Consider the following 27,530-nt stretch of genomic DNA (forward strand, 5'->3'; position numbering starts at 1 on the left):
ACAAGGGAGAAACAGACACACTCAATATGTGACTAAACCCAGAATGGAGAATAATTGCACACATGTGATTTGTATGTGAAAATACCTATTTGGTTTTTGCTGGATGAGTAGAAGGCATTGACTACAGCTGCTCCGGTTACCCACCTGCAGGCAACACGAAGGGGGGAATTAAACAGGCACACAGTGAAGAGCATTTTCATGCAGCACAATCTCAATTTAATGAAAGACATCAAAATTAACCTGTGGCTAATAAAAAACTAATATTAGCATTCCTGCTGTGCTCAGTGAAAGGCTGAACTGTATCTCCGAGTAGGAGTTTGAGTGGGAGAATGTGAGTGCTCTGTGCTAAATACAAGACAGTGTCACAAGAAAACACAAGCAAATAAGTCATTTATTATTACTGATTTAAGCAGTTATAATCATAATTTAAAATGACTACACATCTGGTAAAAGCCTGTTTGCTGCACATTGATTGAATTCTGCCCCCAGGGGGGACTCTTACTCCTCTTTGTTGACTTTGACTCTGAGTTTCCGCAGGCGTTTCTTCTGCACATACTCCAGGTTCTGTAGGATGTTTTCAAAGTACTCCTCTGCACTGTAGCTCAGCTAAAAACCCAACACACAGCCAGAGAAACGGGAGGATTAGCCGTGATGAGAGCTATCAACACTTGGTCATATGCGCACCAGCAAAAGCCAAGAATTTGCCAAGATGTTTTCACAGAGCTGATACGAGGCTTGAATGAACCCACTCTGAGTTCCGTTACACTAATACAGCGGACGAAGGAAAACATTCATAATCGCATCTTTTCAGGCACTCACGTCTTTGTATTCATTGTTAAGGTATTCGTCGTCCATTATGTTGTCAGAATAGCCGATCCGTTCCCGAATAGCTCGGGCCTATAGATAAGAAGAGAGGAAGATTCGACAAACAAACGTCTTAGTCATCACATAGCCTAAAAATGAAGAATAAAACACAACACAATAGACAGTTTATTACAACCAGCACCTTCTCCTCAGCTGCTTTCTTGGTCTCTGCATCCATCCAGGTAAGGTCATCCAGGTTACTGATGAACACCTGGCGGATGTCTTTAATCATCTCCTCCATCTGATGCCCACAAACACACACATACACACAATGAGAGGAGGATACAAAACTCACACATATAACAATCAAATATACATCATGGCAAAATCTCAACACTAACTGTCAGTCAGTACAAATTCTCCACTGTGTGGGCGTTTTTCTCAAAAAAGGTCTGCAAAGAGGATCCAGTGGAAAGCACACACACACACACACACACACACACACACACACACACAAATCTTGGAACATATTGTGCAACACAGTCATAAAAACACCAGCCTCATCTTTACATAGTCACATATCAATGTGGAAACACTCAAGGTTACACTCCCACCGTGTAGGAGTCTGATGACCTTGGGTAATATTGCCAGCGCGATAATGTTTCTGTGATTGATATGACAGATGAAATGGGTGTTGCATGGATGACATACTTTTGTAGGCTAACCTGGAAGTTAGATGCGCCCCGGTGCCTTTTGACTAAAAGCTTATGGGATTTCTCTATTGTATTTTGGATTATTGCAGAAAATAAGCTCTGCGGCAAACACAAGCTTATGATACTTACACATTTTGCTTAGCAAAATAATCCTCACAGATGAACGCCGATGTTGTGTTTTTTGAAGCGTAAAGTAACAAGCTAATGTTAGGCTCTAAACGAAAACCCGTAAATACGTTTTTTATAAATTTTTGTTCCCTTGTCTCATTTTTCAAATGAGTTTTCGGTTACATATCCAAAATAAGGTCAATTTTTACCACAGGCTTAAGATATTAACAAAGTTCTGTTATGTTCTTAGACAAAAATATCTCATTAAATGTCCACCAATTGAATTATTATGTGCTCATGAGTCATGAAAACAGGGGCTGATGAGAATTGGCAAAATTAGACTACAGCGGTTGTCTGGAACATTAAAGGTCAACACACACTGAGCACAGAGACTTATCTACTTACTAGTCCATCTTCAGAGGCGGACTGTTCTAACCCTAACTTAACAAGTTGAGGACTAATACATTTACAGGAAACATGTTTTTAATAATTATGTGGTAAAACGTTAAGTGGCGGTAACGGTTAAGTCATGTGACCACAATGTAGTCTGTATTTCTAGCGATGTAATACAAACAAAAAGTGGTGTTCATCAATATGTAAGTTTCATGAACGTGTGCTTTATTTTCTGCAATAATTCAAAATCCAATATCCTATTGGCTTTTTGTCGAGGAAACCAGGGCACTGCTAATTTCCGGGGGGAGGGGGAATTGCAAAAATGCAGACCAAAAAAGCTGTGATCACATTTCTACTTCTTTACGAAAGTCTTGTAACCTTATATAATGTTCTACAGATGTGTGCTGCACTGGCTTCAGATTTGCAGATACATTATTGATAATGCTGCTGATTTAAATTTGGCATCTTAAAACCTTTAAATATTTAAATTTACTTGTAGATGCATCCCAACGGTTTAGGGTTTTGTGTTACTGAAATAATAGCTGTATAACTCTGGAGTAAGGAGGAGGCGCTTGTGCTAAATGTTTCAACATCAATATAAAATATCAAACAAACAGGTTATGGTACACTTACTAAACAGATGTGTGTAAATAAGAAATATTACTATGTCAGCATACTTGTCCTCACATAACACATTGGCACATCTGAAGTGGTGCCAAGATGACGAGATTTTTTATTTTCATATGTAAATCCACACAGCAAGGTGCTCTAAAATCCACATCCGAAGCTCAGTTTTCAGAGGGAACCTGTGGTGTAAGTTGAATGTTTCTGTAATGTATTGCTCTTGAGTTACAGTATTTACAAAAATGCGCCTACACACAGAGAGACAGACTGACTGACTCCACCACGATGGCATAATTCTGTGCAAACCACGCAATGTACCATGGTTACTGGACGATAAAACTACAGAGTTTGTCCACAAACAAAACAAAAACAGAATTAGAATAATTCACAAAAAAGTACCTGAACCAACAAAGGAATGTAAAGGCAATGTAGGCAGGCGAAAAATGAAAAACTGCCCTTGGAGCTTTTGCCACCCTTCCAGGACCTTCCAACCACAGTTGTGCTCTGAAACCACAGCAAGCTGACAGAGGCATTCCAGTGTCTCATCATATCAGCAGACCCCTCGCTTACACACTGCATGACTACTGGGACAACATGTTGTGGTTGACCACAAACCACCAGGGACCACTACTGATGAGGCTTTTATGAAGACCTTTTAGCATACAGCATATGTGTTTCGCGCTTGTGTGTGTGTGCACATTTGTGTTTTGTGCGTACAAAGGGCAAAGTTATTACATATCATTATCAAATAAGTATTATATATATTTATAATATACAATGGTAAGCCTACTAAAACTATATGTTTCATGATAGTTTGGAACTTTAGAAATACAATGGTTTCCCATTATGGGCCCTTATCCACAGCAATTACACTTGATTTAATTCATTCTTGCGCGCAAATCCCTTAAGCAATGGCATCCAAGAATCAAAAATTAAAATACTCTTTATGCAGAAGAAATGCCACTGTAAGTGATTTATTATTATCTTTTATATTTTTGATTCATTATCATGGATGAATCAAGGTATAAATAGTATTCCTACATTATAGTTGTACATTGGTCTGATTTTAACTACTTTATTTACTGTTGGGTAAGTTAATTAATAAAATAATATAATCTCTTAAAGCTGATCTTATGTTGAATAATTGCAATGAAGTATTAAAGGGTTAAACCACCAATTTAAACAATAAAGTGTGTTTTACAGGTCTTGGGGAGCACGACTGCATATGTGTAAAAGTAGTATGAAGCCTGTTGTGGCTCCAGAGGAAGCTGCATGTAATCTAATAAATTGCCTCCTGTGATGTCACTCAGTGTCTAAGTTGCATTGTGGGTGATGTAGGCACCAGGTTTTGAAGCAGTCCACTGGTCTGGCATTGCACTCCTGTGACACTGTTGGATTTGAAAAATATATAATCAAAACTGATACAGCAGAACCAGATAAGATTCTTCATCATTTTCAAAGCCTGGCACCTACAGTACCCATAATGCAACATAGCCCCTCAGTGCCATCAAGGGGGTTTTCTGTAGGCAACTTCCTCTGGAGCCAGAAAAGGCTCTGTACTACTTTTTGACATAGGTGGTAGAACTACCCAAGTTACCCTTTACGTAGCAGTGCCTCCGAAATCTGACAAAGCACACTACATTTCACTCATGATCATATTGGAAATAGCTCTGTGGCTGAGAGAAGGTTGGTATGTTAGGAGTGCAGTCTGTGATCATGTATCCGGAGAAAGGGGTGTTGATGAGTTGATATCTGACACACACAAGCACACACTCAGACACATTTACCCACAAAGATGAGCCCACATGTGAAAGCTGGCAAAAATCCAGAAGATGGCAGAGATTTACACTATGTGAGATGCTCAGCATTACAACAGATGTACACGGTCGCACACACAGTCGTGTGCCAAAGCACGCGCATACACACATGCCCGGAGTTGAGATTTGGTGTGGGTGGTGTGGGTACGATAACAAGGACACCTTGTTCAGCTGCTTTCAATGCAAGGGGTACAGACAAAAAAATACAGGAGTGTGGTCGTGATGCAGACTAGGGTGACAAAAAGAAAGGTGAGGGACTACAATACTCTGGCATGGGATGTGCCTGAAACACATGCTCCCATTCTGTATGTATGAATAACTTAGTACATAAAAACTGTATCTGTGAAATTCCATGCCCTGCAGATTCATCTAGATGACTCAATACCAGTCCGAAGTGTCAACAACGAGCAAACATGGCACTCAATCATGGATTACACAGACTCTGCCTGCGTAGTAGAGAAATCCTCTTGATGATATGTCAGAGCATTTATCCTGCATCAACTCTGATCAAACATCATAATGTAGTGAATAATGCACCCCCACTGACCAATTCTTTGCTCTTCTCAGAGAAGGCCTCCTGCACATACAGTCGTCCAACAGCATTGTCCATGTTGTTGTTGACGTAAAGTGCACACTGCCGCCACACTGCCGCCTCTGACGTGGTACCAGACAGAGCCTGCAGGGAAAGTAACAAGGCACCGATCAATTAGAGATGCAGGATAAACCACTCAGCATTTTGTGTAAAAGGACCCAGGGCGATTCTTTATTTGCACCTTCATTATGAATTACTGTTACACTGAGGACTATAAGAAATAGGGCAGAGGGGAAATGATTGGATTATGAAGAGGTTTAAGATTAGAAAGAGTTATAAATGTGGAAGAGGAATATAAACAGAGCATGCAGACATCTAGTGTTTATAAGAGCCCCAGCTAATACCTTGTATAGGTGTATATTTCTGTCAATACTAAAAAATAGCAATAAACTGTAGCAAAGAATCATTTGGAAAGAGTCTTACAAAGTTGTTATGCAAAGTCACCAAACAGGTTTATTTAGAGCCATGCAACATAGGGATGGCAATGTCTTTTGCTCAGTCCAGATTTAAATATCTTGACTATTGGATGGATTTCCTTGGAATTTTGCCCAAACATTCATGGTCCCCAGAAGATGAATCCTCCACAGTTGGGTGATACCTTGACTTTTGGCACACAATGAGGTTGACACTCTGTATTTCTAAGTGAAATCTCTCAACAACTGTTTTTTTCTGAATTGCCAAAAAATTCAAAGACCAATGTGTCATTTGCAACCTGCTGCCAGCGAGACCATTGTTTTCCTAGGCTCCCCCCACACATTCTTCTCTTGTGCCGCATGTTATGTTTTTAAAGCCGTTTATACATGCACATTAACGTTGAAATATTCTCAACTTTTCAGCGAGAGACATGCTCAACAACACACATCTGTCTTGCGGATGTCAGTGTGCGTTCCAATTCCAAGACGTAGTATGAGGAGCATTTGCTAATTGGGAAGATGTTAACAAGACAAATGTTGCTGTCTCGCCAATGTCTTCCCAATTACCTTATGCTCTCCATACTACACTTTTCCAATGTAGCTTCTTTCCGTTGGTCCAACGCTTGCAAGAAGAATGTGTGCTATCTGGGGTGACAACTTAGTCTTGCAAAACCTTGGACCATCAAACATGCTTCATGTTAAAAAAACAGATATTGTCCCATATACTTTTCTTTGTAATGCTCAAATTTCAATACAGGTATCCACCTCTAAAATTAAATGTAACTTGGCTCTTGCGTTTATTGACAGACAGGTTCAGTGTCAGGGTCCTGGCAGTGTACCTTTCGGAAGGCCTTCCTGGTGTCCCTGTAAGCTCTGCTCAGGCCCACCACCATGTTCATAGCAAAACGCCACACCATGTAGTTCTGCAGATCCCTGTGAGGAGTGGAATGATGTTCAAAGAAACTCTGTGGCTGACACAAAGCTTCAATACATATCAGTGACGGGCAAGCAGCTGTTTTCATTGCGCGTGTGTGTGCTTACGCCCCCGCAAACACACACTCACAAACAGGCTATTATGCACAAACACGAATACAGACTCATACAAACAGACCTCTTGCTATATCTGGCCAAGATAAGGTTGAGTCTTCTGTAATAGTTGGGGGAGTAGTTTATGACCTTCTCCGTGTCAGGAACACTAATGTTGACTGTGTCCATTATCTTAGCGGTGAAGTAACTCCAGTCAAATACCTTCAGGAAAAGACAGAGACAAGGAGGAGAAAAGGAAAAAATAAGAAACAGGAACGAGCTAAACATAAACAACACATTCTAACAGATAAAGAGTGTATTTTTACCTGTGATTCAACCTCAAGGGTGAAGTTGGCGTTCAGATCACCCAGTTCCATCTTGTTATAAAGCAGTACTGGGTTGTTACGGTCCTCCGGTGTGTCAGTAGCCTTGGAGAGTGTGCAAGACAGAGAAGTTGAAAATCAAGAATGCTGTCACAACATAAGCCTCCCGTTTCCTGACACATGCATACAATTTGCAGTGCAGTGTCCAGCAGCAACAAACAGATTTGGAGTCCAAGGGGGCTTCAGGTTTGTAAATGTCAGAGCTCGAACTGTGACTGCCTTGTAAAAACCCAGCAGCCGAGTGGAGGGCAAGTGAAGCATGGCATGTGAGCGGAGCGGGACCAGCACAGAATGACAAACGTGGACTGTTGAAACCTGTTGATGTCTGAAAAATGTGGCTGTGTAGGGATCAGGCTGGTTTACGGCTTGTTTTACACGGCAGCGACTCCTGACTGGAGCCACAAACTCGCAGAGAGGAGAGAGAACTGGGCTACAAACGGTACAGTGGAAGGTCATTCTGTCAGAAGTCATTTGCTCACAAAATCCTCCTGCTGTTTGAAGCTGAGATGGAAGCTGAGGTAATTGCTGCAGCAAAACATGATTTTTCTTAGTTTCTGAAAGATGAAAAGAGCGCTCTTTCGAAGTTCTCAGATACCCCCTTTTTTGGCCAAAGCAAACCAAGTGCTGGTTCTGGGCTGGCGCTACTGCGGGTTCACATGGGTGAACCATGGGTATGAGAGCCACCATAGAGTCACTGTCTCCTATTTCCCACCATTACTATGAACAACTATGGAACTGTAGACCACTGTTACTTCAATTAGTGAAAACAGTTCATTATTTAGATAATTCTATTGTGGATAAGTCAGAAAACACTACTTATGCTCTGTTTTTTTAAAAATGGCTGTCATAAGCAGTTTTAGGTTGTCCTTGGTCATGATAACACCTCCCCATAGCCCCTGATGTAAGCGATTCTTTGTTCTAAACCAGCAAAGTGTTGAAATGCAAAAGAACTGGTTCCCAGAGTAGGCACTGGCTCTGAACCAGCACCTGAACCGCCTTGGTTGAAAAGAGGTAGGATCTGTCCGACCGTCTGGTTGAGGAAACATTTTAATCAGCACTTACATTGGCGATGTCCCTCTCCAGGTCCATAATTCGTGTCACTTCCTGCCTGATGCTGGTTTCATTGACGGCCAGACCCCGGTCAGTCCGGATCAGCTTGGCGAGGTCAATCATGAACTTTTCGTAGGCCCGGCATGCCTGTCAAAAACACAGTCATTCATAATATTTTTAACTTTACTTCAACACTAAGAAAAGTCTAAAATCTGGATGCAACAGCGTGCAACACACACACTCATGCACTCAGACTGCCTCAAGCTAAGTGTGGTTGAGTGCTTCTCTCCGCATATCAATCAAGAGTCTATGGTAAATTGTAAAGTAAAACCAGAGCGGTGGGATGTCAGCTCTAATCACCCACATCTGGTCTGGATTGAGACACAACCAAATCTGTTCTGTTTTGCCTCTTTGATTTTTATCGTCATTTGCTGCCTGCATTTTTATGCATCGTGTACATGCACGCTCGCAAACAGATGTAAGCATACAAATAAACACAAATTTAATTACGGTTCTGATGTTTCAACTGATGCCCTTGTCATTTGTTGCGCATCATGTTTCCCGGAAAAAAGTCCAGGGGACATGGAACCCAGACTGAGTGGCAATGGCCCAAATGAACACATGGAGTTGTTTACTTATAATACAAGTGTGTGTGTGTGTGTGTGTGTGTGTGTGTGTGTGCATCTGTGTACATGTGAAATAAAATCCTACCTCTGAATAGGGTCCGGAGCAAGCGTAGTAATCTCTCGACAAGAGGCCGAGGCTCGTCTGCTGGTCAAACTGCCAAAGAAATCAGAGTTGAAGAAATTGGTGGGTGTTTAATTTTGAAGCTGAATAAACGTGATGTCACTGAGCGTCTGAGAGAGAAGGCAAGCGAGACGAGGGCTCGCCACAGTTGCACACCTACATGAATGATGTGCGAATTGGAGTCCCTGTCATCGGTGCCCACGAAAAAGTTAACCAGGAGCTGAGTTCCATATTTCTCGTTGAGCCTGGCGACGACGTCCTCCAACCTCCAGTTTTTGCCTTGACGAGCGGAGAGGGAAGTGAGAAAAGTGAGAAAGAACTAAATGATTGTGTGACATCTACTGTGTGAGACTGTGGAAGAGAATTCTTTACCATAATTAGCCTCCCAGTTGTTCACAGCTATGGGCCACTCAAACACATCAGGCAGCATGTCGAGCAAAGGTTCTCCTCCTCTGAGCTCAATTAGACCTTAATGGAGCGTGGACGCAAAAATGTGTTTTTAAGAGCGGATACATTTATTTCATCCAAATTACAAGTGAGAGAATTCATTTTAGAAAAGAAAAGAAACCTTGTTATTATTCATATATTGTACTGCTTACCAAGCATAACTAATCTAATCCCATTTGAGAAGTTTATTGATGTGACTTCTAAGCCAAAATGCTTTTGAAGAAAATATTGACTTGCATTGTATAATGCTGTGAATATGAAAGACTAATTCTTACTTTTAAAACTAATATAAATTGTTTTCAGTTTTGTTTTTTGATGAAAGTTTGGTGATAAACTGAGTGAGAGACACTTAACCTTTGATGACAGAAAGAAACATTCTCAATTTAGGACAAAAGAAGACACAAAAGGTGTTGACAAATGATGCATGTGGACGCACTCTCATTGGTACAGGACTTGTACAGGGTCTTAGCCTTGGTGAGTGCACCTGCTTCCCCCTCCACCGTTTCTTCAAGGACACCTACAAATAGAGCAGAGAAACAGAACAAGCATGAAGGGAAGAAACACAGACAGAAAGATAAACAAGATAAAGGAATGAGTATACCAGTACAAAGAGGGACGGGGGAAGACAGAGGAAGGGTGTAAATAACCTTAGGTACAATGCAGAGGTTTTTTTCATGTTTGTGGATTCAAAATAGAATCCAGCTGTTGTCCAGATGCATTTGATCGTCTTAATTAAAGCATGTCATCCGTCCCTGTGTCAGACAACGCCAGAAAAACAAAGTGATGACTCCAAACCACCACGGTACATAGCAGCCAGCGACAATACAGACAATGGGATATTATTCATAGGGTGAAAAAAGAAAATATGTTGATGGATGCACGTAAATGGGGGAAAAACTATTACGCACAAACAAATGGGACAAACTGATGGAAAAAAATTGTGGACTTCGGGAATTCTGTTTTTTGACAGTAAAGTGGCGTAAGGGATTAGAAAGGGCTTCAGTGCACGCACTTCTGACGATGTTTGGGGTTTCACAGTTGAATGAGTTACTTAGGCTATTGTATTGGGAGAGAGGGTCAATAAGAAAGCTATCCAACCAATTCTCAGCCCCAGCGTGACAAATGCAGCAGCCTCGTCAGGCCCCATGCCCCTAAATTCAAAGTCAGAGTCAGGGGATGGTCACGGTGGTTGGATAGCTCATACAATGGACTTTCCATGTGGAGACCTGGGTTTGTGCCCTATTTCTGACCTAGAGTAAAGAGTGTTTTGTTTTCAAGTAATACTGTGTAGTAAGTAAAATTAGTTAAACAGTGTAACTTAGGTCATATAAGTAACATCACTTATGTCACTTACGTTATGTTCGATACAAAACTAAACGTCGTTATTTCAATCCAAAGAACGATCTTTTCCTCAAGCCTATAATCAAGTAGTTTTGGAGCCTAAACCTTACCAAACCCAGACCATCTGACAACGTTTATAACAGTCCACAAGCCACACTGCAATATCTGAACTGTTCGTCAGCAAACTCAAATAGGGTGCTGTATATTATTACTGCAAACTCGAACGTGGAGCCGGTCACAATGGAAAATGGACGCTAAATGGGTACGGAGAAGATCAGAGTTTGAAGCTTAAAGGTCTAGTTTGTAATATCAATAATTGTTGGGTCTCATCTCCACCCTCCGACGCTTTGGGTTGGTCGGCCGGCCTGATCTACCAACCCGAAGTATTTCACAAGTAAGTATTTGACAAGATGGAAATACAACTCAACAATAAAACATCTTAAAAAATTGAACTTAAAGGCCACTGACAAGCTGCTGTATTTGAAGAGTTTGGAGTGAGAATGTGTCGAGCAGTCAGAATTAGAAAAAGGGTTGGGGATATTATATTCTTTTAAAAAGCCAAAGAATTCTTAGGGAGCTTTGTTTCCTTCTATTTCTTTTCTCGCACGAAAGAGATGACATGCAGACACGCCGTCAGTCTTGACAGCTAAACTAGCTAGAGTGTTTGCATCATGTCACATAATCAAGACTTGAAATGGGACAACATCAATACCCAGCAATCCATATTTGTATGTGATAAAAAAAAAAATAGTGAAGAAAATAACAAAGGGTTTATTCACAGAGTTTATGCAGAATAGGTATATAGTTTTTTTGTAATGCTACTGACCATTTTCTAAAAAAATTAAACAAAAAGAATCAAACAGAAACCATGATGGAAAACAGTTTGCCATTTCGAGGGCACGTATAGCAAATGACACCATTTGCAGTTCGATGTGCTTTCATCTTTGAGCAAAGATGTATTTCAGGGTGACAAGCTCCCGTGCCCCAGTCAATCACACTATCTGTGCTCTGTATATTTATGGCCTTGGCACTAAAGCTGAATAACAACAGAAGAATTGTTTCAGGCGACAACTGTAATGAAGTTTTTGTGTTTTGATGATGAAACTGGCCAATAGTTGAATGGATTATTCTGTTCAGAGAGTGTATAAAGCTTCAGTCAGTTTTCACTGTTCTGGCAATTTTTCATCATCGTATCAAATCCACTTGTGTTATATCATCAAATGCATCAAAAGCACGACAATAACTGGCACATCAATGCACAATTAAAAAATGTTCTCTTGTGCTGTGCGTGGCCAAGCTTTGCTATATGTGATGAATAAATAATCAAGCACAAACTATTTATTAGCTGCACCGCAATTAATCATTTCATTTGGGTGATTAAGTATATGTCATAGAGGTCAACACTGCTATATTAACCAGAAATTATAGTGACACTCTGCAATGCATATTTTAACCTGGGGTGCTAGAAAACTGGACACTGTATTCAAGGGGAAGCGAGTGACCTCAGAGCAGGGAAGCCAAAAAGGTGGAAAGAAATCACAGAGCAGTAAAGCTGAAGGTGGGGCAGTAAAGGGCCATTTGAAAAACAAGAGTGAACACCATTGCTTGTTTTATTGCCCGCGTTCATTGCCTCTTCAACACCTGTTGTGGGCATATGGACGCCAGTTAGCTCAGCCTCAGGCTGGATAGCGTTTCTAGGTAGACAGCTAATCAAAATGAGTGATAAGTGTTGGGGCGTAAACTTGCTCAACTGAGGGGAGGAGAGTGGGACCAACAGTGCTCTTTTCCTGCACAGCCTCGAGGCACACAGTTGAATAGTGTAACCATTCCCTCAGGATCTGTTGTCGCTTTTCAGCAGCATCGAACATGAGACTGAGCTTAAATGAATGTTCTGATGATCAAGGTTCAATCTGACACCCACATTGTAATTCTGGTACTTTTCTGAACACCACCATGGTGAATAAAAGCGTTTTGCTGCAACGGTGTTGGAAACTGTGTGCCCTCTGTCCTTCGAAAAGAAGAGAACCTCACACCTACTCAACAGGCTTCTCAAACTTTACCTCCGCTTCAACTTAAACAGTCTGATGATTTGTCGTTCAGTACCAAAAATGATGAAACTTAACCTACGCTATATAACTACAACCTCGTGACTCTCACGTCTCAGTTAGCTGCAGTTTAACTGGTATGTTGCGGCTCCTGTGTGTTGCAGCACTATTCTTAAAGAAAGGCCTTTCCTGTCTGAGACTGGAAGCACTTTAGCAAGTTAGTTTCGCCATTGCGATTCTGAAGGGGTTTTGATGTGATCCTTTGAAGTCCATCTGGTCCTGGTTCAGTGGCCCAGAACTATATTGTTAAACTAAACTGAAAAACAAAACCATAACTTATAATTATGTTATTTTTTATGTAATTTTTTTATGAGGGATATCTTTTGTCTTTGGGGTTGAAAATGAGTGTTCCCTATTTAACAGTTTTTGATTTTTTTGCTTTGTGGAGTGTATAGTATTCACAATGTGTCTATTTGTTTATAAAGACTGCAGCATGAATAATGGATGAAGTACATCTCTTTAAAGTCCAAGCACATGTGATCGGCTACCCGTAATGCAAAATGTGTGCAAACTGTTGACCCTCAGATTGATTTTGCTGTTGTTGATGGTAATTTAGAAGAAAAGCATGAAGAGCCTGTTGAAATTGGAGGCAGCCAGGAGAATGCATGAAGTAAAAATGCTTGTCATTTGACATCCATGTACATTCACATTTATATCACACATCACTGCATTTGAATGCACGTATTGAGAATTCATCATGCGTTTGTTTTGACTATTTGAGATTCATACATTTGGATCGTTAGTGTTTTCATGCTCGTGTGCACATTGCACAAAATGCTCATGAAGTTGTTCGATGAGGGAAACAAACTGAGAGCGCTAAAATAATGTTTGTCTGAAGTCTGTAGTATTCCTAATATATCCCTTTCTCAGGTTTAAGGGTTTGAAATGCTGTTAATTATTAGCATTAGCTAGATTAGCACTTCAGAATGCATTTCACTCATTGACATCCACCCAGTTAGCAAGCCAAGCCAGGCTCTGCAAACACAGTGTGCCTCAGTGTAATGCATGTACAAGTCAAAGAGACAATTTAATTGCAAAAGCTCCTGTGTCCTTTAAAGAAGAGAAAAACTTGGATAAAATGAAGTTTGGATCTGGCTTTTAGCTTGTGAGACAAACCCAGCCTGTCTGAATGTAATCCTGCCTCCTCTGCAATAAAATGTGCTAAAATAAATTATGCCACATAAAAACAAAACAAAAACTTAAGCAATCTGTGTTCAGACGTAAGTAGAACACAAGTTCATATCAGTAAAACTACATTTCCTATTTTCCTAATTCAAAGGTACAATGGGTAACTATTTAGGGTGTAAACATTAAGAAAATTAATTATCAAAAGAATGGAAATGACATTAGGATATACACTGATGTTAGCATGCTAACCAGGTAGCCACAGCCGATCCCGATGCAAAGCTTCAACAGTCCTCCGGTCCTCCGAGCTCCCGGTCTGGACAAGGAGTTGGCAGCAGTTAGCTGTTACTCTGATGTTATGCTGCCTCCTTCTATGTTTTGTTTATGAATTCAACAGGTCACCACTTCTTACATATTGCACCTTTAACTGTGATTGAGATCACACTTAGTCATGTCTTAGTCTAAACTAACTGCCATGTTGGTCTTGTTTGAAATCTAGGTGTAGAGAGCCCATGGCAGGGCAAGGCAAGTTTATGTGTATAGCACAAATAAACAAGGCAACTCAAAATGCTTTACAGGGGCATAATAATAATTCAAAAGACATTAAAAATTGCATTAGAAATACATAAAAAAACAAGGAGGAAGACATCAAGAAACAAAACTTTAAAACAAGTTAAGAAATAGGAAAGTAGGCTGAAATATAATAGGTTTTAAAGAGATGAGACTAGAAAATAAAAGTCACAGTGCAGTTTAAAGCCTTGAAATTGCTTCAATGAAAGCCTGTGGCAAACGAAAAGGTCTTCAGTCTTGATTTAAAAGAGGTGAGAGTTGGAAAAGACCTGCAGTTTTCTGAGAGTTTGTTGCAGATATGTGAAGGCACAATAACTGAACTCTGCCTCTCTATGTTTAGCAGAGGGACTGAAAGCCGACCTGTACCTGACGACCTCAGAGGTCTGGATGGTTCATAGCGTGGCAGTAGATCAAAATTGTAATTTGGCAAGAAACCATTCAGTGCCTCTTAAACCAACAGCAGGAATTTGAAATCTATTCGTTGACTGACAGGAAGCCGTGTCCAGAAGATCCAAGAACTTAAGAGTGATGTGATCTACTTTTTGGTTCTTGTTAGGACTCAAGCAGCAGTGTTCTCAATCAGCTGCAGCTGTCTGATGGATTTTTTAGGGAGTCCTTTAAAAACACCGTTACAAGTCCTGTCGAGACATAAGTCCTTTTATCCTGGATATATTCTTAAGGTGATAGTATGCTGACTTTGTAATTGTCTTAGTGTGGCTGCTGAAATTCAGGTCTGAGTCCATGATACAGCGGGTGAGTGCTGCTCATCTGGTCGGATGCAGCCAGGATGTTTGTGTGGCTATACCAGGGTGTTGCCTTTGTTGGTAAAGTTTCCAATGCTGGGAAAATGCCCCCTGTGGACACATACCATCATGTGAGATATCACTGAGAGTTTTAGAGGTGTTGGTAGGTGGATTTTTTGTTGGTGTCATGTTTTTGGGGTTTTTTTTTTGGAGGGGCAAACGTGAAAATAAACTTTAAATATCAATACCACATTTAAAGGAAACCCTTTGAAACACGACTTCAGTGCCGCCTGTCACTTGTGAAGTCATCTATTCTAAATGCTGCATATGGAATCCACATATATACACAATCATACTGCAGATCTCAATGCAACTCCAGGATCAATACTGGAAAGGGGATGGGTCTTAAATTGCACAGCCAACTGACAGGAAAACCCTCCCCCGAGTCCAACGACACATCACTCATGTCACCATGAGTTGGGATCAAGAGATAAAGATGACAAAAATGAGAACCATTTTCGGGACTTACTGTCAGACCGATCACAATAAGGACAGTTAGATAAAGCATATCGAACAGAATTAAGACAAGGTTTATCCCTTTCTTTAATCTGTAATTTCACTGAACGTCACAACAGATCCTCGTCTTAAAAACAAAAAAAAACTGATTATGCCTGTTGAAATCTAATTATTTGTTGTGCAATCAGACTCATTTCTTTCCCCTGTTTCTACGTGTTTCATTCGTTGCTCTTTCTACCCTTTCATTTTTCTAGTCCTCCTGTTTTCTCATTACCATGTGTGCACTATTTATGTGCTCATTTAATCTTAATGAAGTCCTGAGATAGGGACCCTTCACAGGGCGCTTCCTGCAAAAGGGCACAGATCATGTGTGTGTGATTGGATTACTGACTGCCTGGTGCTAATGTTTAACCACAGCAAAGGCTTACCCCTCTCTCTCGCTCACACACACACACACACACACAGACTCTCTCTCCCTCACCCCGTATGTGTGACCGCTCGGATTTATTTGAGAATGGATTTTGTGCCACCTGATGTTTGTTTGAGACATCACGTCAATTTGAACCAAACCACTCAGCACGATACAGAATCTGAATTTTGAGTTTCATCCTCTCCGCGTTGCCATTTTATCCTTGACTGCCTCTCGTTCCACCAGGCACTCCACTTGCAGTGTTTTCAGAAAGAGTTTAGCTTCCAATTTATCATCGTGACGCAGTTCTCCGGGGTATATTGCACAGAGAAGCTGCAAATGAGGTTGAAACCAAAATGAGTTGACACTTTATGCAAGTGATAAGTCTCAATCAGCCGCGACAGAAATGTTTACTGTTCTCTCTGTGTTTTATGAAACCATAGAGAGCTAGATTTCTTTCGACATTCATTTGGCTCTAACATCCTTGCAGTGGTAATAAACCCGCACGGACACATATTAGTCAAAATAACTTCAACATTTCATACAACCACAACAAAAGCCCATTTAAAACTTCCTTTCCTACATTGATGAAGCTGTAAATCCCTTCATTGAGGTATTATAAAGGATTATAAAATTAAGTTTTGTGAGATTTTTGTTTACAATACAAGTGTCTGTTTATTTCTTTTTTACTTGAATTCATGTGTGTGTGTGTCTGGGGTTGTTCAAAATAAGAGGACCTACACAGGGCGTTCACGGTCGGAGAAGTAAAAGTCCTGTTTATTTTTACAGGCACTGTTATTTGGCTGACCGTTGGAGCACTTTCAAGGCTTGGATGGCAGTGAATGTCTCCTGGTTCACTCCTTACGTTTACCTCAAGATAAGCGGGTGTGTTAAAAAAAAAGAAATGGTGGTTCTTGGACAGAGAGGAAAAAGGCCGTCTTCATCGAACTGAAAGGAGAGAAATCAACAACTCCCGAGGTTTATTTAGATACAAAACATGCAGTCGCTGAATTTAAAATTCTAATGCCGGCTCTACTAAAGATGACCAGAAGCTACGGTTTACTTCTTGGCGGAAAAAACAATGATTAATTGTGCAGTGTAAATCATTCTTACTTGTCACTTTCTGCTGAATCTGGCAACAGTAGCGATGACTAAGTAGTTTACGTTTGCTACAGCTCTCATCCGCACCTCTGACTGGCGTCTTCTCCGTAGCAATGGCGGCTAAGGCCCATTGGTATCTTAGAGCCATCTGCCATAACAAACATAACGATACAAAATAAGATTTCCCAGATTTCCATTACATAAACCAATAACTAGTATCTTCCGGAAACTCCTGTGTTTCTCTCTTCGGGAACATTAAGGATGATATTAAAATGAGAATACGCATACCTCCACCAAGGCCCACCAGTCCCCTTTAATTCAATCGATATACTCAATTCAAGCATCACTCTAAATCTAAACTAAACCCATACTAATCATAAAAAGCCCACCAGAGCTAGGATCTTTAAATAGTACTCATAGATACCTGACACTAAAATACGCCTGGCTTTTTTTCATGAAGAGGCTCCATTCCTTTATCTGGATGCACACCAAGAGTTAATGAGTTCTATTCTGGGCCGAGACCCATCCAAGTTTCATGGAAATCCAATCAGAAGTTTTTGTGTAAACCCGCTGACAAACAAACGGACACAGGTGAAAGCATCACCGAATTGGCGGAGGTAATAATACCTCCAGATCCGGTGACCGGGTCTCAGTCTTTTTGGTGCGGATCCAGATAAAGTGACGGATCCAGGAATCTTTTCTCACTTTCTTTAACAGTGTGGGATATGGGGTATGTTTGATGCTATCATTAATTTGTCATGGAATGTGCATTTAGGTGGCTGCTATGTAGAATTTGATGTGATGCGGGACTGTTGGGCCTTATGGTGGAGGTATGCACTCTACGGAGTGCCACTCAAGTGTTCATTATTAGTTTTCACAATAAATTTTTTAATCGTTTAAAGATAAAAGGAATGCTTAATCATCATTACCCAGAGCCCAAAGTCATGTCTTCAAATTGCTTCTTTTGTGCTACCAGTAGTCAAAAAACCAAAGACGCTTCATTTACCATCATAAATGACAAAGAAAAGTAGCAAATCTTCACATTTAAGAAGCTGGAACTAGCAAATGTTTGACATCTTTGACTGAAATGATTGGTTGAAGACCAAAATAGTTGGAAACACATCAAGGAATCCCATACTGATGAAAATGAGACCATGTATCCCCATCTGACTCTAGATCACAATAGTCATACATTGTTGTGATTTGTTACTTATGGATGGAATAATGTGGATGTTCCCTGTTGCCGGGAAGACTCTGGAAGCCCTTCATGAACAGTTTCCCACTTTCAGAATCACTGCTTTAAACTTAAAGTTCAAAATTGATTTCGGTGAGCTCCTGATTTTTCCACTCGCCCTGCCATTAGGCCAAAAACTGTCCACAATCTGTCATTTCCTCGGTGCCATGTTGTCAGTCAAAGTCATGCCCCTTGGCTCATCTCACAGTGTAAGAGAGTCATCTGCATGTACCCGGCACAGTGCTGGCGGTGAGACAGCTAACAGGGTGGATTATTACCTCAGTGGAGGTCTAAACTCTTTTCCTGCTGTTTATAACATCCTAGCAGGGAAAAACATATTCAATTCAGGATTTCTGTTGAATGTGTTTTTGTTGGCCAAAAATTGTTGCATTAATATTCATAATATTTCACTTGGCCAGAAACCTCTGGTCTGCTATCTTTATTTGATATGTTTATGAGAAATACAGTATTTATGGTGTTGTGCAACGGGTCTGGGCTGGAATTCTGATATCAGGGAGGTCATGTGAACAGACCGTCTCATTGTAGTCAGGATTGTTTGATACAAATACCGTTCCGATTATTGTTATCGCAAGGAAAAAAAAAAAAAAAAAAAAGGACAGACACTCCGTCTCTTAGATGTTGTGCTGTGTGTCATAGGCCGTTAGCAGCATGCCCGACATCCATCACACATCTGAGCAGCTCTCTGACGTCACAGATGGGCTTTGACACTCCGGGTGATGATAAATTCAACAAGGAACATAAGCTGGTTCGTGTGTTGCATGCCTCCGGCCGGAATTATCTCCTCGCAACGAGATTCAGACCTGGAGCCATGCGAGAAGCACCTCGTGTAATACAGAAGAGCAGCAGTTCGCTCACGCTCGCAAAAGTCTCACGCACGCAACCCCGCGCACTGACAGACGTGCGCACACACCAGGCTCAGCTTAGAGATGACGACCACATGCTGTTTCACATTTCCCGACCTATCCTCAAAGCTCCTTCCTCGCTCCACCTCAAAACCCCCTCTGGTTAGAGTGTATCTCACCTATCGTTTCCCCTTTATCACTCTCATTTTGTCTTTCATTTCACCTCAGTGCTCATTTTTGATTCTTTTTTTTTTTTCCTTTTCTTTCATCCCCCTCTGCCCATTGTGCTTCCCCTCTTCCTCTTCCTGACACAAACTAGTTAGTAATTAAAATGCTCACGGTCAATTGGGCAAATCATTGCACAGTATGCCACACCTGAGTAGAGGGAGGTGGAAAAAACAACACTCAGACAGTCGCGTAACGCACACATGCACACACACCACAATCAAGAGTGCAGAGCCTCATTATGAATCATTTATGGCCTTCTACAGCGGCGGAGAACAATCCGAGGCATTTACAAGCAGCAGCAAAATCTGCGCGGCCGTCCACGTACGTGCACACGCACGGGGCCTTTTTTCTTTATTGCTGTCATGCAGCCCTAGAGCGCCGCGGCGTCCAGGTGTTTCCAGCCCCCCGAAGCTGTTGACAGGAAAAGGATCTGTCCATCAGCGGGCGGTGGTATCCAAGCAGGCAGCAGCAGCCAGCCCCGGGATCAGAGGTTGCGTGTTTGATGTCACCTCCAGAGTAGAGGTCGCAACACTCGCTGAGGCCTCACACTGCCGGGGCCTACAGCTCGACATGCGTAAGCGGTTGAGAAACACATGGAACTCTGAAAGCGAGCGGGTCTTAGTTGCTACTGTACATGTTCGAAAAGCGGAATGTGCACATGCCACGGGGTTGGAATGTCAAATACTGTACAATCTTAAATACACGGTGTTCTCTTTTAAAACACACACACACGCACAATGTAAACCCGAGCATGTGTGCACACAGCACAGCTCTGACTGGTAGGCCACAATGAAGGAATGAGCACAACATTTAAGCTGTTAAATGATTAGGACCAGTTCTTTGGCAGCTGTTAGAGCAAATAGGTCATTGATTGAAAAAAAAAACATCAACTGTTGCACTTTGCCCAATATTTCATCATCTCGCTCTTGTTTTCGGACAGGCGGCAAATATCTCCCGTCACCTCAAGACCTCTGGTAGAAATCTGCTCGATCGTAGTAAAAAACACAACAAAGTGTGAAATGACGCCACACACTCGCACAGAGACGTGCTACGTACGTAAGTGCACATACAGTAACAAAATGCCCGAAATGAGCCCTTGTTGAGCAATGTTTGTTTCCCTTTTTCCCCCCCGCGTGTGATTTTTATGGTTGTTAAGACTGCCACGGAGAAAGAGAGGAGATGGAGAGAGCGGAGCAGAGCAGAACAGATGGGCTATAAGTTGTCACAATGCAACAAAAAAGTTAGCATGCATCATTTTTTTTTACATCAATTCTCGCAGCTGCCTCCGTTTTTCCCAACGACTCTGTGCCATCGTGTTTGTTTGAAATGGAATTACAAAAACTCTGCAGTGCCTCTGAAGCCATCATGTTCGAGCAAATCATCGCAGAAGGAACAACAGCCAGAATTTCAATAACGCACTTTTGTAATTAGGCCACACAGAGCGAATGAAGATGCACTTTTCCCTCCGCGAGCACCCTCAAAAGGGACAAGCGCTGAATACATTACAAGCAATCTCTGAACCCTAATGAATGTTCTATTGATCTGGAAAAAAAACAAAACAACGTGTGGTAGTCAAGAAAATAAAAAGGAACGTGAGGGCAGTGAATACGTTTGAAGGCGTTCGTTTTACCAGAACACAGAATGATAAAGCTTAAAAGGAAAAGTTTACCCAAATATTTAAATTCAATCATTGTCTGCCCACCCTCACGCCAATGGAAGGTCGGGTGAAGTTTTGTAGTCCACAAATGATGGACCCCTAAACAACTGAAGCAGATGGGGACTTGTTTTATCTAAAAGCAACCAAAGAAAACATAAAAAAATGGGTCCATAAGGCTCAATAGGTGTACTCCAAGTCTCCAGAAGCCGCAAAAGGCTCCAGAAATGTATCGCAGACTACCTTCACCCAAGTTTCCATGACTGAATTTTCATTTTTGGGGTGAACTTTTCCTTTCAAGGTTTAAGAAACAAAGAATATTTGTTAATGACTCATATTAGATACCCTGTGCTTTCAAACAACAATGTGTCGTAAGACTCAATGCATATCATGCATATTAATGATGTACCGAATAAACAAATCTATCCATTAACACCCACGCTCAGTTTTATATTTAGGGAAAATAATCTGCATGTCATCGACGGACAACAGAAAGGCAAGAAAGCAAAGGGAAAAAAGAGAGAGAGAGAGAGAGAGAGAGAGAGAGAGAGAGAGAGAGAAAAGGGGCTCTTCAACACACGAGACTCCGTGTTTTTCCATCAAGATTGGACAGATAAAGTGCTCGAGGCTGCTGCGAATTATCTGAGTCCACGAGACAGGCTGCACTTTAAACCCTGGTTTCTCCTCTCCCACTAAGGATCAATCTTTCTCTCCCCCCTCTGAATCACTCTGTTTCTCCTGCAGCCGATCTGCACTGTCTTCATTATCACGGAAGGGACCGGCATATAAATAGTAAATTTATGGTAGATGAGGAGTTTCGGTTGTCCGTGGAAGGTTTGTGCCCCTTGAAGATTTAGCACCCGGGACCCGACCGGCCTTCCCGCAGACAATTCGTGGTGAAGTATGGACCCTCACACACACACACACACACACATCCGCGAGCGCTTGCACATACGCGGCGTAACTTGACCCTCTCTGTATCAAGCATGCCACAAGGACACTAACAAGTCTCTAATGCTTGCTAAAAGCTGGCAAAACACCTGAGACATACACAAACACACACACACACACACACAAACATGCTATTAAGGTTTGTCTCACTACTGTGTGTTGACGTCTTTTCGAAAGAAAACGCCTGAAAGCAAAATCCACACATGCACACGCACACACACACGCACACACACATACACACACACACACACAAATAATTCCTGCTCTGTTGACAAACCCAGCTCACATGGTAGTACAGAAGCCAAAACTCCCATGGCATCTGTGATATCTATAGAGCTGCGCTCCCTGAAGGACAGCCCTCTTTAGCTCATATTCTCAAGCAACTGAATCAAGCTGGTCTCTCACACGGCGCAGTGAGTGCAACTGAAAAAGACTTAGTGTTCTACACTGCTTTTACAACTCTTAATCACGGATTAAGCAAAGTATTATATCTCTAATAAAAACAGGCATCGCGGGTCTCCACATCTTTCACAAATGAGCGGCCTGTCTGTACCCCGCTGTATATAGATCTGTGTTTTTTTGCCTGTGCGTGGGCGGGTGGATACGTGTAGGTGTCCGACCTTTCAGGATGACCTCCAGCTCGTCTCGTAAGATGTCAAAGGTGCTGTACCGAGAGCTGGTCTCGGGGATGATGTTCTTTTTCAGCCAGCCTCCGCAGGCGTACTGGTAGAAGTTGTCACAGGGGTCCACGCTGGCATCCATGTTCTCAATGAGACGGGACGCTGCACAGACGGAGAGGAAACACAGGTCTGAGAGCGTGCTAAAAGAAATACCTGGCAGGAAAAAATCAACCACCGACTAATGATATAAAAGCTTTGGTAGTATACCATTTTGCATGTGAATTTCCCTCTTACCAGCCTGATTAGCAAGTCTATGAAGTGCAGAGATGCATGTTGTTTCACTAAGTAATGGTTTGACATTTTCAGAAACATGTTTATTCACTTTCTTCTCGAGAGTTAAAGGGGGAAAAAAAATGAAAACCACACGCATATGTGAGCTTAGCTTAGCTTAAACACTGGAAACAGAGAGGGAGCCAACAAGATCCATGTGAAGGTAACAAAATTCTACCTAAAAAAGCACATTAAACTTACATTTTATGTGACATTATATCCGTATTGTTTAATTTGTAGAAAAACTGAAGTTACATGCTGTTTCTTTGAGGTTACCAGGCAACCAGTGGTGAGTCCAGGAAGTCACTGCGCCCTACCAAGAAATAGTCCTGCACGTAACCCCAACAAAACTACAATTTGTCATCGTTATGGTTCCTTTTAAACGGTGTTGGGGTCACATATTACACATTACTTGCTGATTTACAAAAATAAAATGTGATAACCTTACTAAATGATCCCCTAAAAATAGTAATTCATGATGCTCTCTTTACATTACTGTGGCATTACTCCACAATGTCGCCTGAGATGCATTGATGCCTAGTAGACCATATTCCCAGCAGACAGTACAATTTGTCAAAGCAGGAAAAGCACAGTAGTGACCAGTAACTTTAACGAGGGCTTCATTCTGTTGCGGCCTTATCCACACATACACAGGTATATTTTCTAAACAGGGCTTTAGGAAAAAGAATATGTGATTCTCCTCTGAAAACGCATTTATAACATGACTGCTCCTAAAGAGAACCTTCCTGGATAATTTGTCAGCGAAACCTTGCAAGCAGCCATTTTCTTCTCTCTTTTCCATCATTGCATTACCAATGTCCAAACATGAAACAATGTTTAAACAGTGTAACATCCATTTCATCACTTTACAAAACTGAAACACTCCTGATAAACGTGTGCATCTGCGTCACTGTTTCCAAAATCCTCAGTTGCTGCCTCTTCACCCTGGCTGGAGTTTTCCAAAAGGTCAGTTTTCAGTGACTAGAAATGCCGTTTATGTGTATGCACAGAATAAGCTTCCTGTTAAGAAATACCCATGTACATGTGTGCAGGGCCTAAGTGTCCCAGAATGCCATGTCAGTGAGTGAGCATGCACAACACCAGACCCCTGGAACTAGATGATGGACGGCCTCAAAGGCAAAAGTGCACCGAAAGCGTCTGACGCTCATGTTTTTGAAGCCCACCCATTGTTTTTAAATGTCCGAACACACATTAAAAGCATTTTGAGGCGCGTCAAGCTGCCTCGACGCCCATACTCCGACCTCGTTTTCGATTTTTGAAGCTTCAAATAGGGACCCAGTGACCATAAATGCTTTTTTCCGCCGCCGCGGTATCCATTTGGAAAGAGCTAAAAGGAAAAAAGAATGTAAGGAGAGACAGAGGGTGAGAGATATCACAGCTGTGCCCTGTGAGGACACGCTGCCGGGAAAGCTGTCATCAGTAATGACCAAATTCGGCTATTGTGAAAACTTAAACTGAGGTAACTGTAAGTGTGAGGAGGCAGGAGGAGAGGAGGCTGTCGGAGCAATGTCAAGACAGATTCAGAGCTTTCATTTTGGGTTTAAGGAGCCGCACATGTTTATATACGTGTTGCAGGGATCCTTGGGCACGGCTGAGGTCACTATAGGGTAATATGAGGACATACATATAAACACTGCTGATTCTGTGACGGCGGCATTTCAAATCTGACACCCGCAGTGCGCCATAGCAGCGTGAAATGACAGGCTTCATTTCAGACGCGTCAGTTGCGCTTACAGTGCGCGTGGTGCGTTGAGACTGCTCGCCAGACTGTTTCATGCTCTAACAAACTGTACACGAGAAAAATAATTCATTAAAATATCATTCAAAAGGTTAGAAACAAAAGTATGAATGCAAAATGGCAGTAATTGGGTTTGGTGCAGAGCCAGTGCTGGAAACGTGCTAAAAGTTTTTAGGGCTGTAATTAAATTACATGAGGGGCTGCTGAGGGATCTCTTCTGACGAGGGCTGTCTGTCATATCTGACTGAACTGGGACACTGGTTCCCCCAAAAAATGCATCTTAAAATGAATTGGCGTCTGTTGCTGGAAAACTAGAGTAAGTAGAGCTGCAAAATCTTTAATTAACTGTGGCCGCGATTTCGCAAAAAGAACTAACGGGGAGCGTTTACAGTCAAGTTCTAAAAGCTCCACAACAATCCTCGGATATGTTGAAACACTTCAGCTTTGGACACACGTCGCACACCCAGATCCCGGTGGATTTGCTTAAACTGTAGATACAAGCTCAAACCCATTACCAGTTTCTCAACTCCTCTTGTACCGTTGTTCAGAGGTGAGCTGGGAACAATAACCCCTTGCAACATATTTGCACTGATCACTGTTTTGACTTAGAGGCAGCATATTCACATTTGAAGAGGCCATTCTCCTCTAAGTACGTCTGAAATCCCCCGGCTCTTGCAGCAGTCTCGATTTTTTTTTTCCCCATTCTGTCCGCCTCTGTGAAAAATCAAAGCCTTTAGATGGAGACAATAAAGAAACGGCACGAACACAGAACACTTACCTGACTGCGTGCAGTCGGCTGTGGTGCAGATTTCATCTGTAGGAAAATGCAAAAACAAATTGTCACTCAGTGGTATTTTTGCAGTCATCAGTCATTCATGTCCAACGCTCATTCTCTGCTTCCTCTTTCTACAGCTCATTCTTTACACTCATACGACTGCACAGAAGTGTTTCTCTCGCTCTGTCAGGAATGATTTAGGTGCAGAACTGGCAATCAAACACAATCTGACATGTTCTGACGCACGCACGCACACACACACACACAAGTGAACTGTCATATGACCTTATACACTGCCTCATGCATTATGCACATGATGTGCACACAGGAGAGTGCACACACTGGTACAAACACAGACATAGTCATTCAGCTTTCTCTTTTTTCCTGGCATGGCGGTTTACACATTTATCAATCACAGGACCGCACGAGATAATAATAGCAGCCTCACACACGCGCTCACCCATACCCAGTTGTCGTGATCTTTCCATTTAAAGGGGCACTATGTCGTTTTCGGTGAAGAAATTCAAACTCTGAATTTTAATATTTACAATATTAATGAGGTCATACTAAAAACTCAGAAATATTTATTTTTTCTCCATAGCTGAATGAACAAGCTGTTCTCAGCGGAAAATAAGGTCCCCAGAACACTGTTTGAAGCTAGAAAGGTGGCAGGGTCCGCCATGTATAAACTGTAAAATAACATGAGATTGTGTTGTCCTTTAAGGTCAGTTTGTAAATTTAGTTCATTCAGTCATGAAAACAAAGAGAGTTTGTTTTTTTAGTTTGTTTAGGCATTTAAAAGTCAATGAAGATTTATTTCTTCTGATAGAAATTTCTTTCCCTAAACTACATAGTGCACCTTTAATCGGATTGTTTTTCTGTTCTTGACCTGCTGAACTTCACAGTTCCATTATCAATCATTTACTTACAAAGCTATAAATAAGCTGCTGACCAGCATGTTAATGTCATACTAATAGATAACTTTCCCTGTGCTGCATCCCAGTGATCCACCCTCCTGGGACTTATAAGTGATTTATAAAGGTCCCCATCACGGAGACTTTGTGTTTGTACATGTTATCATTTGATATCCAAGTCAAAAAAGCAAGCAAAGCAATTGTCAGGAGATTAATGATTGTTCTTTTCGAGAAAAAAAGAAAAACCACGAGATGCTTATATTGTGACATTGATCTGTAGCGGGTTCGATTGGTTTCCCATGGCGAGGAAAGCGGGGGCGTGGGTTCCTGTTTGATTTCACCGTGTCCCTTTTAAATGATCCATATCTCATAATGCGAATTGATGACATCTGCAGCGAGATATGAGACACACAATTCCTCATCATTTACACAGAAAAAGCGAAATTGCACCATGCTTTGAGGCACACGTCGTGTCGATATAAGACTGGCTGAGAGCGCGGAGGAAACTCTAAAGAGGACCTTTGCACACTGCATTCTTCTTTCTGGCTCAGTGGTCGTACTTTGGCACTCTGCGCTAAAAGCACACAGCTCAAGTGTCTTCTGTTCACCTGAACACAATCCACTTCCTCAGCAGGCTTACCCCTAACCATGAACTCAGCTGGAAGTGATGGTCAGTGTGTGCGCTCGTTTTAAAACAGGTGAAACTGGAGAAGTTCTGAAAGGTTTACTTCATATCGTGGTGACAGGAACAACAAAAGAAAAGTCCTCCACGTTGAATGGCTCCCGAAAATACATTTTAATTACATGACGCACTTCTTTTGATCACCCTGGTTTTTCTGCCACAGTCTGACAAAGATCTCAAGAAATGTTCTTTTTTTTTTTCTTGGAGCCTCTCAGAGTTTCAGATATTTCTCACTTTTTCTAATCACTTCTCTGTATTTTTTTTTTTTCAGCACTCACCAGTCTTCTGCGTGGCGAAGAGGATGACGAGGGCAACGATGACGATGAAGAGCAAGGAGACGATGGTAATGAGGCCGATCTCCAGGGAGGTCCAGCGGGGCTTCTTCGCCGATTTAGGGGGGTTGGTCTCCGTCATTCTCGGGTCTCCTCCTTCTGCTGCCGTCTGTATCAACTCACCTGAGGGGAGACGGCAGGAGAAGGGCTGAGACGATTAG

General features: G+C 41.8%; 1 protein-coding gene across 2 annotated transcripts in view; it reads right to left on the reverse strand.

Moving 5' to 3' along the window:
* LOC115572390 (neprilysin) overlaps positions 1-27,530 on the reverse strand; it is a 39,277-nt gene that overhangs the window by 6,466 nt on the left and 5,281 nt on the right. For both annotated transcript variants that reach the window (XM_030402406.1, XM_030402415.1), the window contains exons 2-17: positions 27,316-27,492; positions 25,445-25,480; positions 22,578-22,739; positions 9,554-9,634; positions 9,043-9,138; positions 8,831-8,949; positions 8,635-8,703; positions 7,936-8,070; positions 6,817-6,918; positions 6,576-6,712; positions 6,304-6,397; positions 5,007-5,135; positions 1,007-1,105; positions 820-897; positions 503-606; positions 86-144 (exon numbers count right to left, since the gene is read on the reverse strand). In XM_030402406.1, coding sequence (XP_030258266.1) covers positions 86-144; positions 503-606; positions 820-897; positions 1,007-1,105; positions 5,007-5,135; positions 6,304-6,397; positions 6,576-6,712; positions 6,817-6,918; positions 7,936-8,070; positions 8,635-8,703; positions 8,831-8,949; positions 9,043-9,138; positions 9,554-9,634; positions 22,578-22,739; positions 25,445-25,480; positions 27,316-27,492 — 1,677 coding nt within the window. The remainder of the gene's footprint in view (positions 1-85; positions 145-502; positions 607-819; positions 898-1,006; positions 1,106-5,006; positions 5,136-6,303; positions 6,398-6,575; positions 6,713-6,816; positions 6,919-7,935; positions 8,071-8,634; positions 8,704-8,830; positions 8,950-9,042; positions 9,139-9,553; positions 9,635-22,577; positions 22,740-25,444; positions 25,481-27,315; positions 27,493-27,530) is intronic.

The sequence above is a fragment of the Sparus aurata genome, chromosome 2, assembly GCF_900880675.1.
Source record: "Sparus aurata chromosome 2, fSpaAur1.1, whole genome shotgun sequence".
In the NCBI taxonomy this organism is placed as follows: domain Eukaryota; kingdom Metazoa; phylum Chordata; class Actinopteri; order Spariformes; family Sparidae; genus Sparus; species Sparus aurata.